This window comes from Osmerus eperlanus, chromosome 7, assembly GCF_963692335.1.
Source record: "Osmerus eperlanus chromosome 7, fOsmEpe2.1, whole genome shotgun sequence".
NCBI classification, from domain to species: Eukaryota; Metazoa; Chordata; class Actinopteri; order Osmeriformes; family Osmeridae; genus Osmerus; species Osmerus eperlanus.
This window is the reverse complement of record NC_085024.1, coordinates 9,732,259-9,745,812: the sequence shown is the minus strand read 5'-3', so window position 1 is coordinate 9,745,812 and position 13,554 is coordinate 9,732,259. Positions and strand designations below refer to the sequence as shown.

At 41.8% G+C, this 13,554-nt stretch overlaps 1 protein-coding gene across 1 annotated transcript; it reads left to right on the top strand.

Moving 5' to 3' along the window:
* Positions 1-226: 226 nt before the first annotated feature.
* On the top strand, positions 227-13,084 carry LOC134022973 (1-acylglycerol-3-phosphate O-acyltransferase ABHD5-like). The gene is made up of 8 exons (XM_062464734.1): positions 227-334; positions 7,299-7,379; positions 7,746-7,831; positions 7,935-8,307; positions 9,487-9,641; positions 10,356-10,467; positions 11,100-11,286; positions 11,647-13,084. Exons 1-8 carry the CDS (start codon positions 303-305, stop codon positions 11,734-11,736), a joined length of 1,116 nt encoding a protein of 371 aa, XP_062320718.1. The 5' UTR covers positions 227-302; the 3' UTR covers positions 11,737-13,084.
* Positions 13,085-13,554: the final 470 nt, after the last annotated feature.

Genomic DNA, 13,554 nt, shown 5'->3' with positions numbered 1-13,554 from the left:
AATACCCTTTTGCTAGAGCACTGAGCTGTCTTAGTTAGCCCCACTGAGCTGCCTTGGCCCCAAAGAAGTGTTATAAATACGAATTACACCCATACATAGACATACAGAAAATGGTTGCCAAACACGGACCCTCTTATACAGATAATAACTGTAACACTGTCAAAGAAAAAATAACAAAGTTTATTTACCAGTGCTCATCTGAGGCGTGCAGATTGAGGTTTCCCCTCTTCCGCATTGCTTGACGTCCCACAGAACGTCCAATCAATGAGTACGTCAGGGCAAAGTGTTGTTCAGGTTCAAGAATGGCCGAGCAAGTTGTAGCCACTCCGAGAGGGTGAGTGCTTCATTTTACTAGCTATACGCTCCCTGTCCATGTCCAACGTCAAATCAAACTCTTAAGATGGGAGAAAATAAATACTAATATGTCATTGTCTCTTACATTTTTTTAAGTTAGCTTGCTAACTGACGCCAATGTAGCTTTGCTAGCAAGCTAGCACTAGGCTAGCAGCAGCAGCATTTTGTGACACTCCGTAGTAGTTCTGGTGTATCACAGCCAGGATCAGATACTAATTACTGTAAAAGGCTGACTTTGATCATATACATTCAAACAGCAGATACAATTATAAGGACCTAGGGCTCAACTAAGATAATCATCTCATGTCTTAAGATATAAAGCTAATCTCCCGAACACTTATTAAACTGACTCGTCCATGCATTATCTTATTGATTGCTTCTGTAGGTCAGTAATAAGTGTCCAGCAGGATGAAGCTATACATTTATACATTTGAATTACTCCGTTTTCCCGTGGTAGTTAATTTAGTTTGTTTAATCGTGATGTCGAAATAACAAGAAGACGGTTAGTCATCCCAAACACACTAGAGCAACTGTACCTGTAGTGGTGTTTTGTTAATATCTACTTCAACCAGTGCCACAGCACAGAAACATAAAACACGGAATATAGAATATACATTATTTGTACCCCAAAACACACTACTGTTCCCAAACACACTCGATAGTCGCCGATGGTTGACAAACATTTTTAAACTGGCATTGTGATACCCCCCCCCCTCCCCCTTAACACACACACATAGATAGCGGTGGACCCTGCCACACAAACAATATACTTCCAGTGTCTGCAACAACAACAAAAGTAGAACATTACATTTTAATTTCTAAGGCAGGGATTTCCGTGGGAATCAACTTGAAAAAAAATATATATTTAAACTATTCTCCTTTCGTAGTTGTATCCATAGTGTGTTATGTTCCAAATACACATCCATACATATTTGGATACCTGTGTGTGTGTGTTTTTACTACTGCTCTGCACACATAAAAAGCTAGTCTCTTTCATTTACAGTATCAGTACTTATTTTCTTCTTCATGAGCTTATTCAAATTATGATTTGTGTGTACTGTATTGAAGAACAAAAATGTTAAAGAGTTTTGAGAAGTTTTGTAATGTTAGAGAAGTTTTGCAAGAAAGTTTTGTTTTGTATTCCTAACATTTTGCTAGTGTGGTGTAAGATTTTGTGGTTAGCTTGTCATTTTGCTCAAATATCCCATAGTTTCAAAGATAGGGCCTTATCAATCAACAAACACCAGGGGTGTCGGCGAACCGAGGTGAAATCAGTTTCATATTCGAGATTCAACAGACATTCATATTCCTACCTCCGTTCAGGCTCCGCGTCATATTTAGGGACCGGGGCAAAAGTGTTGACAGTCCGAATGTTTCTTCAATATCTTTGTCAAAATCCACCATACAAACTTCAAACTTGTTGCACATTCTTCTACTACTGACTGACCAATTTGTACAACCTTTGGTTTGGTGATAATGTTGATTATTGATTAACCCATAGCCAATAAATCAATAAAAACACCAATATTTCAGTATTTCCTCAATATCTTTGTCAAAAATTAACATAGAAACTTCAGACCAGTTTCACATTATTCTACTCCTAGCTGACCTAGTTGACCTAGTTGTCCGTAACCGCGACGTCTTGGCAACGTTATTTTCCGACGTTGCCAGTCTGTAACCGCGACCTCCTAGCAACGTCATTTTCCGACGTTGCCAGTCCGTAACCGCGACCTCCTAGCAACGTAATTTTCCGACGTTGCCAGTCCGTAACCGCGACCTCCTAGCAACGTAATTTTGTGACGTTGCCAGTCCGTAACTGCAACGTTAACTAAGTAACCTATATTTCTCAATTCTACTGCTTATATTGGGGCGGTTCATATGCAGACCTCATTTGCCCAAAATGCTACTTGTTCTTGTATAATAGGCTACATGGTAGCCAACTTTAGGAGGTTTGTGTGATGTGTAGCCTAACTCCAGCTAATCATAAACAAGGCAGCATTTCCATGTAACATTGTCATTTTATTTCAAACAAAGTGCCAAACAGTGAATTAAAATCTTCTGCCAGTCCCCGCTACAGGTCCTGTCTGTTGGCCCTGACAATGAAGCACAAAATAAGTTAGTGTTCTATCAACATAATTGCACGTGTAAAAAGGCGCTATACAAGTCATTAAAAAATCACATCTAAAATAATATACATCATCAAAAAAACATGTGATTCTAGATTTTTGACACATAGCCATGTGAAAGGTTGGATATGGAAGCTGCAATCATGATTAATTCACCTGGCTTGTTTTGAACGGGCTGCCGGGTTGTGTTTGAGTGTCTCCTCTATGAGGAGCTCCACAGCTTTCTCTCCCAGTCCCGTCTTCCACTTCATCACAGCGTCTGGAATTAGAAGTCATGAACTTATTGTCAGCACCAATGTGAACGTTGAACGCTGCGTGTAAGCCATAGTTCATGGCATCTCCAAACACTTACCACTCTCTTTCGCAACTCCAGCACCTTAAGGCGCTCCTCGCTTAAGGCGTCTTGGAGTTCAGCCTGTGTTTGGGCCACCTGTAGGTCCATCACTGGCACCTCTTCAATGTGTCTGCCCTGTAGTCGCCTGAATAGGAGAGCCTCTCGCTGGTTCTCCTCCAATGTCTCCATCTTCCGGAGCATAACCTGTAATGTGTCTGTCATTAAAGACAAGTAAAACAAGTTTACAAGAGTTAGCATGATTGGCATACACTGTGGTTCTTCTAGATTAGCTGTAACATTTATGTAAATAACAAATGTTACCTTGAGTGGTTGTATACAAAGCATATATTTTTTTGAGTGTCTTATATTTGCACTTGCCTGGCTGCCAGCTGTTTTCCTGGGCCCCCAATTGGTTCACCTCCACCAGACCAGAGTTGACATCTAGGGGTATGGAATCTGGTGATGCAAAAGTTTTAAGTCATGCTTTTGCTTCAAAACATAGCCTTTAGGTTGCCATGGCTCATACAATTAATGTCACTGTTTTAAACGGTCATTCATTACTTTACCATCATTTCCCAGGGACACAGTGCTAGGCCGTGTGACGGTGGTAGGATAATCTGTACAGAAATGAAAATGGAATGTAGTTTATGTACATAGTTATAGCATATTAGTATTAAAGGAGTAGCATTGCACATATGTGATCGTTCGAAAGCAGGGCCCCACATCGTAGCGTCGCACATGTGTGATTCTGAACATTCCAACCGACGGTTTTCCGATAGACAAAAACTATATGACAAACGCTATAGTATGGCTTCAAAATTTACAATTAGTAGGCTAACAAGTAACACTAGCAAGTAGTAGCATTGCTACGAGTATTATGCTAGGTTGCTAGGTAACGGAAGCTAATTAAAGCAACCTAGCTGCCGTTTTGGAAAAATAACTGGTGGAAGCGTCGGAAATATTTAAAACTCACGCATCTAAAAGGTTAAAACTAATAAACTTATCCAAAAAAAAGATGTCATGTACAAATTGGAAAAATTAGTGACATGATACTTTTATAGACGCCATTGCTGTGATTAAAACGTGATCAGCCACGCTAGCTCCACAGTCTTTGAAAATTCCGGGCTAAATAAACTATTTTGGGACAAGGTTTTTTAACAGTTCTGAACGTTTATTTTCACTGATTCTTTTGTGGGTGATTTGTGAGAAGCTAAACTTTGAAAACATGTAGGCATATGCATTTTCAGTATTTCAACATAACTTTCTGGAGGGTTTAACCTCTACTGTACTGTAGCTATCGAAATCCTAACGTAAACAATGTGAATCTGATAGCACATAAACAGGCTAAATGGCCTACATTTCAAACATATACGTATAAGCATGCCCCATCAAATTTCTTAAAATATGTTTATATATTTCTGTAAAGAAACTCACCTTTGAAGTAGCTAATTTCCAGTTGAAATCCAATGCGTACAAGACGGCGTTGAACCCCTGCAAAATCTCTTCTGAAACCCCAATTTGAGCGATGCGTTGAAATGGGCATGCGCAAAGTTGTTGCTCAGGGGCAGACTGAGGGGCAGGTTTGCTAAGGAAGAATTGTAATATTCTGTGATGACTTGTCTTTGGAAATGAAACTCTTAAGAGTCGCTTACCTTTTGGTCACATTTAACAATTTTGTATCACAAAAATTATTGGAGCACAAATTTGCATTGTGTGTCATACAGCTTTGGTGTGCTATACAAAGAATGTTTGCTTAATCATGTTACACATCACACATTGATTGCTTTTGTACATGTTTATAGTAAAGAATGAAAGACTAAATTATATTCCAGATTCAGTCTTATTTATTAAAGCTATGTTTCTGCATATGAGAAAATTGATGACCAATGACATGCTGGGGCTGAGCTGCACATGAATTACATGCATTGTCTACATTTATACGTGCTGGGTGCAACATTTAATATTGTGTGTGATTGAAATTCATGTAGACTATGGGTACATTGCAAAAGTGTCAGAACTGAGAGCAGTCCAGTGTGATATCTCCATCTCTGGATAAACCACTATATGCACTCGAGATCCGTTGTCCTGCGACCAAAGAGCGACTTAGCCGCAACTTAACCCATGGTACCAAAATTAATGTATCCAGCCGACCAAGGTACAACGTCACGGCAACGTTGTCCACGGGACCAAAAAATAACGTAACCAGCCGACCAAGGTACGACGTCGCGGCAAAGTTGTCCACGGGTCTAAAAATAAGGTAATTAGCCGACCAATGTACAACGTCGCGGCAACGTTGTCCATGGGACCAAAGAATTACGTAACCAGCCGACCATGGTACAACGTCGCGGCAACGTTGCCCACGGGTCTAAAAATAACGTAACCAGCCGACCAAGGTACAACGTCGCGGCAACGTTGTCCAGGGGACCAACAAATAACGTAACCAGCCGACCAAGGTACGACGTCGCGGCAACGTTGCCCACGGGTCTAAAAATAACGTAACCAGCCGACCAAGGTACAACATCGCGGCAACGTTGTCCAGGGGACCAAAAAATAATGTAACCAGCCGACCAAGGTACGACGTCGCGGCAACGTTGTCCACGGGTCTAAAAATAACGTAACCAGCCGACCAAGGTACGACGTAGTGGCAACGTTGTCCATGGGACCAACTGGCAACATTCCCTTTATAACGTAGCTACGACGTTGCCACGACGTTGCCAGAAGGTAACGTCGCGGGTTACCAACTGAGCACTTACTGGCAACGTTGCCGCAACGTCATGTGTTAGCTGGGTGGTCTGCTAGGAGTAGAAGAATGTGAAACAGGTCTGAGGTTTCTGTGGTCATTTTTGACAAAGATATTGATGAAATACTGGAAAATGTGTGTTTTTATTGGCTATGGGTCAATCAATAATCAACTTTATCACCAAACCAAAGCTTGGACAACTTGGTCTGCTAGTATTAGAAGAATGTGCAACAAGTTTAAAGTTTCTATGTTCATTTTTTACAAAGATATTGAGGAAATACAGAAATATTGGTGTTTTTATTGACTTATTGGCTATGGATTAATCAATAATCAACTTTATCACCAAACCAAAGCTTGGACAACTTGGTCAGCTAGTAGTAGAAGAATGTGAAACAGGTCTGAAGTTTCTATGTTTATTTTTGACAAAGATATTGAGGAAACACTGAAATATTGGTGTTTTTATTGTCTATAGGTTAATCAACTATCAACTTTATCACCAAACCAAAGCTTGGACAACTTGTTCTGCTAGTATTAGAAGAATGTGCAACAAGTTTGAAGTTTCTTTGTTCATTTTTGACAAAGATATTGAGGAAACACTGAAATGTGTTTTTATTGATTTATTGGCTATGGGTTAATTAATAATCAACTTTATCACCAAACCAAAGCTTGGACAACTTGGCCTGCTAGTATTAGAAGAATGTGCAACAAGTTTAAAGTTTCTATGTTCATTTTGTACAAAGATATTGAGGAAATACAGAAATATTGGTGTTTTTATTGATTTATCGGCTATGGGTTAATCAATAATCAACATTATCACCAAACCAAAGGTTGGACAAATTGGTAAGTCAGTAGTAGAAGAATGTGCAACAAGTTTGAAGTTTGTATGGTCGATTTTGACAAAGATATTGAAGAAACATTCTGACTGTCTACTCTTTTACCCCGGTCCCTAAATATGACGCGGAGCCTGAACGGAGGTACGAATATGAATGTCTGTTGAATCTCGAATATGAAACTGATTTCACCTCGGTTCGCTAGACCCTTTTTATAAATCTTGTGTGCCCCAGTAAAACGTTTTATTTAAGTTTCAGTTTTAACAATTTACTTTATTAGTCAATGCATTCATTTAGATTGATAATCCCGGAAAAAGAAACGCAGTATTCCAATCAACACTTGTAAAATCAACGCAGTTTAACCGAAAACACGAACTGATTTTTGCCCGCAGAATTTCATGTCCGCGCGCTCTTCTGTGCTATAATAGCCCCTGCAGCGCCCACACATAAGTCCAGGTGTCGGCACGCAAGTCAGAATTGAGGTAGACTAAGAAAACATCACAAAACTTAAGAGAGTTTCTAAATAATAGGCCAACCATCTTATTTTGACTCAAACATAATAACAACACAAACAACATATCATATTACATGATACCGGAAAACGGTATTTGCGCTCAAGTTACTGCAAAATAAATTGGCTTGCGTGCTCGCATTAACTATTGTTGTCCCTACCAAAGCTGATATCAAACTTAAATCCCTGAACTGTACGTATAATGAGTAGGGGCCTGTGCCCCCGTAGAGCTTTATATCTAGCAACGTGCCTGACAAACACTGTAGCTAACTTGTTATCATGGGAAAACAGTAAACCAAACAAATGAATGTATGGCCTCTTAGGGCTTCCGTACCAGGCATGTAATACCTTGCTTTATAATATCACTTGTCCCCATCTCCTTTTTGTCTTTCTGTGGCTTCAGACCACTCCAGCGAATACTGATGTTGCTGGGAATTCACAGCCTATTTGGCAGTTTGTTGATGTTCCTGGACAGGACTCTGAGGTACTGTAATGAACTTGATGCTTCTGTCATCATCTAACATGCACATCAATCTAACTCCACCTGTATGTCCTCATGTGCTCAGCGGATGACAGAAATTGTGTATGCCTTGTAGAAATGATGAGAACCAACAGAATATCAAATGAGAATTGAAATCTGTTCAGTGTAAAGTGGATTCGATAGGAAATATGCAGGTTCACATGCTGAACTGCTGCAAAATTGACCTTCAGTCGCTTGACTGAACTAAATGTTGAGCATAATTGTATTCAGTTGAAGACACATAGCAACTGAAACTAGGTTTTAGTTGTGGACATTTGGAGATGCAAGCTTTCTCACTCTCTTTCTTTGATGTATCTGTATCTGTTTCAGGTCCTGGGGGATACCCAGATGGCTACCCTCCTGGTGCCCCACCTCTCAGAACCAGCTACAGGCCGCTGAGGAGAAGATGTTGCAGTGTAAGGACATGCTGTGGCTTGCAGAGACAAAGTCTAGTGAAACTTGCATCAGTCTGATTATCATAAATAGTTCTAGTCCTGACCCCACCACCCCCATCTCCAGGCATCACCACTAAGTTCCACCGGCAGTATGTACCCATCTTGGATGGCAACATGCTCTGGACACTAGCCTTCAACGACAGCATCAAAGACAAGACCCCCATGGTTCTCCTCCATGGCTTCGGGGGCGGTGTGGGCCTGTGGGCCCTCAACCTGGAGGCACTGTCCCAGCAGCGGCCCGTCTATGCTCTGGACCTGCTGGGCTTCGGCCAGAGCAGCCGGCCCCCCTTCCCTCAGGAGGCAGAGCAGGCAGAGGCTCGCTTTGTGGACTCCATTGAGCAGTGGAGGGCCAGGGTGGGCCTGGAGTCCATGATCCTGCTGGGGCACAACCTGGGAGGCTACCTGGCTGCCTCCTACTCACTCAAACACCCTGACAGGTAAACAGTGTACAGACTAACATTCCAAAGAGGTTGGAGACCTCTTCCATTTTGAGACGCAGTAGTCAAGCATGATGTTTAGGTTAACACATTGGTATCATATGTTATATTTACTAAATTAATCTTTTTTAATTATTATTATTCGGTTTGCCAACTTTATCACCGACCTAATTTGGCCGCAAGGTGAACCACGAAAAGTCTTTTAGAAAAGGATTCCCGCTCCAGTCTGGCATCTACACAATCTTTAGCTCATAAAAAAGTATGAGTCGTGCTAAGCTACCAAAAAAAAGTTTGCCGCTAAAATTCCCGTCGATTGTCGATGCGTCTATGTTTTATGCAGAACTAGTTTCTATCTTCCAGTTCCTCAGTTTCTTTTGTGTTGGCACAATTACAACAACGACATAAGTCTGTGCAACACAGTCCTAGCGAAAAACAGGAACATCTGCCTGTCTCACACGCACTTTTGCAGCCGCAGTGTATCACATGCAAAACACTGTCAGGGGCCGAATTTCTGGTCATCCAGGTGACGTGCAAGGTCCCATCCTCTATTTGCCAACCATATCCATCCATGTGGACAAAAAGCAGCTACCTTATTGGTGTAGAACGATCACAGGTCGAACCGTGCCACCAAAATACTATTACGCTCTGAAGAAACTAGTTCTGCATTAAAACATAGACGCATCGACAATCGACTGGAATTTTAGCGACAAACTTTTTTTTGGTAGCTAAGCACGACTCGTTCTTTTTTATGAGCTAAAGATTGTGTAGATGCCAGACTGTGGAGCGGGATGAAACGATAATAGGGTTCACCTTACGGCATAAATCTACTAATCCCGACTGTGTTATCCACTCATAACTCCCCTCCTTCCTCTGTGTTGGACTGTCTCCTCTCAGCCATGTCTTGTAGTGTGGCTCACACCAGGGGGCACCACCTCCAGATCTGTAGACAGTGTCTCCCTCACCATTCATGCTTGGTGGCATCCTGGCAGTCCTCTATGGTTCAGTGGCCTTAAGAGGACTGACAGCACAGCACCTGGATTTACTTTCAGATCACTCTTTGGCTGTCCAAAAAAGGCTGGGATTCTGCGATAGTGATACAGATGGCAGGGGATTGTGGCAGATGGTTCTGATGTAAATGCACACTTGTTTGGGTTGACCTCTTCTTGTGGTCCTGCGCAGGGTGAAGCACATGGTTTTGGTGGAACCGTGGGGCTTCCCGGAGAGGCCCGACACGGCTGAGGAAAACCGGCCCATCCCAGTGTGGATCAAAGCCCTGGGGGCCGTGATCAGCCCCTTCAATCCCTTGGCCGGGCTCAGGCTGGTCGGCCCACTCGGTAAGAGATCAGCACAGCATTCCAAAGAACTAAACACCCAAAACTTTATTTTATTATAAAAAAAACAAACAAAGCTCATCCATTCTGATCTTGATTCCAGCAAATCTTTCTGCTTCTGGTGGTAAAAAACGAAAGCGCTTTTTCGAGGTACTGTGACGTATCACAGGGAGGGGTTGTGAATGATAATTGGGTGGGCTATGGCTGTGGTGTGTAGTTACTATTACAGAAACACTTTCATATAGTGCGAGTAACTTCTATGGACCTACATAGCAGTACCTATAGTAAAAACAGTGTAGTTGCATAATAACTGCTATGTAGTTAGACTTCATGACATATATTACACAAGTGAAACTTGGTACGGGAGAGGTTGTGCTTTCCAGGGGTAAGTGAATGTTAATCTTGATCTTGATCTTTCAGTTCCCCTTTACAACATCTTACCCTTCACACCCCAGCCCTCCCCCAAACTGTGCCTTTGAAAACTTTTGTATTAACATATTCCTCTTAAATGGTACACTTAATACTGTGTCATTACATTGCAATTCCAATGTACCTACAATGCTTTTACTACAGCTAATGCTGTGTAGTTACATGGCAGTTTATGTTCCCTCTGTGTGTGCGTGTATGTGTGTGTGTGTTTGTGTGCATGAGTATGTGTGTGTGTGTGTGTGTGTGTGTGTGTGTTTGTGTGCATGCGTATGTGTGTGTGTGACCCAGGTCCTACTCTGCTGCAAACTCTGAGACCAGACTTCAAGAAGAAGTTCTCCTCCATGTTCAATGACAACACAGTCACAGAATACATCTACCACCTCAATGTCCAGTCTCCCAGGTACCTCCCTCTTGCTCTCTCTCTCTCTTCCCCTGTCGCTTGCTCACTCTCACTATCTCTCTCTATATTTATACAGTTGTGGCCAAAAGTATTGGCAGTGACATACATTTTGTGTTTGCAAAGTTTACTGCTTCAGTTGTTGTGGTGTTGATTCACATTGTTACTCAATTATTGTGCAGTGATCAGATGGATTTTAAATAAAAGCTTCAAAACCCACATTTCACCGTTTTTGGGCCCTTGCATGAAATGACTGCTAACATAATTTCACTAAGTCATGTCATCAGCACAGGAAAAAGTGTGAACTAGTTCTAGCCAGGTGAAGTCACTATCATTCTGATTGGATTTTAAGAGCAGATTAATTGCTGAAAAAGAATGGACTATTTGCATATATTTAACATTTTCGCCAAAAAAGCTTTTAAAACCTTTGAAATGTGTATCATTGTTTTCTAGTATTCCATAGAAACGTGAAAAACAAATCCTCAAATAATAAACCAGCAAACTGAAAAACACAAAATTTGTCACTGCCAAAACGTATGGCCACGACTGTATATCTATAAATGATCTCTGTATATCCAGTATATAAATTGTAGGTTTATCTATCACAATTCAGTCGTTATGATGTGTCGCTGCAGTGGGGAGACGGCCTTCAAGAACATGACTGTTCCGTACAGCTGGGCTAAGAGGCCCATGCTGCAGAGGGTGGCCCGGATCCGGCCAGACGTCCCCATCACCGTCATCTACGGCTCACGCTCCAGCATCGACGGCAGCTCTGGCAGCACCATCAAGGAGCTGAGGCCAAACTCCCACGTGGAGATCATGGTGAGCCCTTTACACGAGGAGAGATAGACATGATGAACCTGGTGAGATTACATAAGAGCTAGCCCCCTAACCCCCCATAGCCTTCAGGCCTATGGGAGTCAGGTGGCTGAGCGGTTAGGGAATCGGGCTAGTAATCAAAAGGTTGCCGGTTCGATTCCCAGCCGTGCAAAATGACATTGTGTCCTTGGGCAAGGCACTTCACCCTACTTGCTTCGGGGGGAATGTCCCTGTACTTACTGTAAGTCGCTCTGGATAAGAGCGTCTGCTAAATAACTAAATGTAAATGTAAATAAGACTAACATGGATGTTGTGTGTGCGTGCATGCGTGCGGCACCTGTGTTTTCACTACCCCTCCTCCAGTCCATCCGTGGGGCCGGCCACTATGTGTATGCAGACCAGCCAGAGGACTTCAATCACAAGGTGCTCCAGGTGTGCTCCAGGGTTGAATGAGGAGGAAAGGGAAGGGGATGGAGGAGGGGCTTACCTCAGTCAGACAGGTTCCCAGCAGCCAGCTTCCTTTTACTCTGGTACTCACCTGAGAAGCAGGACATAGGATAAGACAGACCAGTAGTGCTTTTTAATGCCAGTTCAGGTTTTTAATACCAACAGTGCACTGTTGTCTCAGTTAACAGTACCTGCTAGAGATCAAAATATAAGAGGATTTAACTTGATCACCTGTTTTGCCTTGTTATTGTATGACAAGGTAAACATTTATTTTACAGTGCTCCTTTAATTTATCCAGTCATTTTTACCTTTTTGTGTGTATGTGCCAGTGATTTTGAATACATTTATTCAACAGTTCTTTTTAGGATGATATTGCATTTATTGTAGTCGATTATAGCTTTGACCAGTTATTTGTATGTCCTTTGAACTCAGGCCAGTCAGACAATCTGAGCCTGTATATTGATGTTTAAAGATTAAAATAAAGTACATCGATACACTTTATAAAGATAGTCTGACCCTCGGGAAATATGGAATTGCATTCCATAGTAACTGAATCTATGTTTCCTCTGTGCTGGCATGGCTGACACTGTGTACAATGTCATTCAGAATAATCTTGACAGTATATGCTCTGTCTCTGCTTGGTCTTGCAGGTGTGGCCTGCTAATATGACCATGAGTCAGCAATGCAGTGGTCACACTGCACTTCTTTTTTCCAGTACTATTACCCATTTGCTGTCAGACCATCTGTCAGCCGTGTGTGTGTGTGTGTGCGTGTGTGTGCGTGTGTGTGTGCGTGTGTGTGTGTGTGTGTGTGTGGGGGGGGGGGGGGTTTGTATGCACTCATCTGTGCTCGGTGTGTAATTTGGGTATTGATATTCTGGTACCCAAATGTCCTTATGTCATTTTATCTATTAACATATCACAGTTTCCATGACTTTGGCCATGAGATGACCCCGGAAATATCTTGCAATGCCTTTTGATTGAATCCCAGATCTACCTCACTCCACAGCACTGCCACAGTGAAATACCAAAGGGCTTTTCTGGTGTACCTATTCATAGGGATACACACTATGTGGTTATCTATACAGCATTTCAATAAACATAAAATAAAGTTTTCCTCAGATTGGCAGACTGCTGTAAATTATCGTAGACTGTGTTTGCGGATTGGGTATGTTGCTAGTTTTACTTGAGCTCTGCCTGCTCTGTGGACTTCATGAGCCGAAAGCTGAGCTTCAAATGTCTCACTGAGATTGTTGGGTTTGCCAGTAATAGTCACTCTTTGGAATGTTTATTGTTATTCTCTGCAATTGTGAAAAACCTGTTCATAGGTGAATAAATGAAGATATTTAATATGATAGCGTTTGTAGAAGTTATTTTATTTCCTCTTTCCAGCTTATATCTGAAACAGCAATACATTTACAATAAATATACTTACTTGTATAAATATGCTCACAATAAAACCCTCAGCTTCAGAGTGATTTTAGAATATGGTGTGTAATACCACTCGCCGACAACTAGGGGACACTCAAAGTTGCACAAACTTCCTGAAAGCTAAAAAATTAAGTGCTACATATTCAAGCAAGTCACTGAAGGTCGCATTTACACCACTAAATCACCTAATACAATAATTATATGGACAATTGTAAGTATAAGAATGAATGAGAGGTATTATATTGGCACTGAGAAACTGAAAGCATTGGCACACAGTGCTTTGGGGAGGTCTGTTGCCAGAAAATGAGGGCAAAACAGGAAAGCATGTTCGAAAATTCTGTTGTCCACTCTGGGTGCCAGAGAAAGGATGTGGTCTTCCCATAATTCAGTCCTC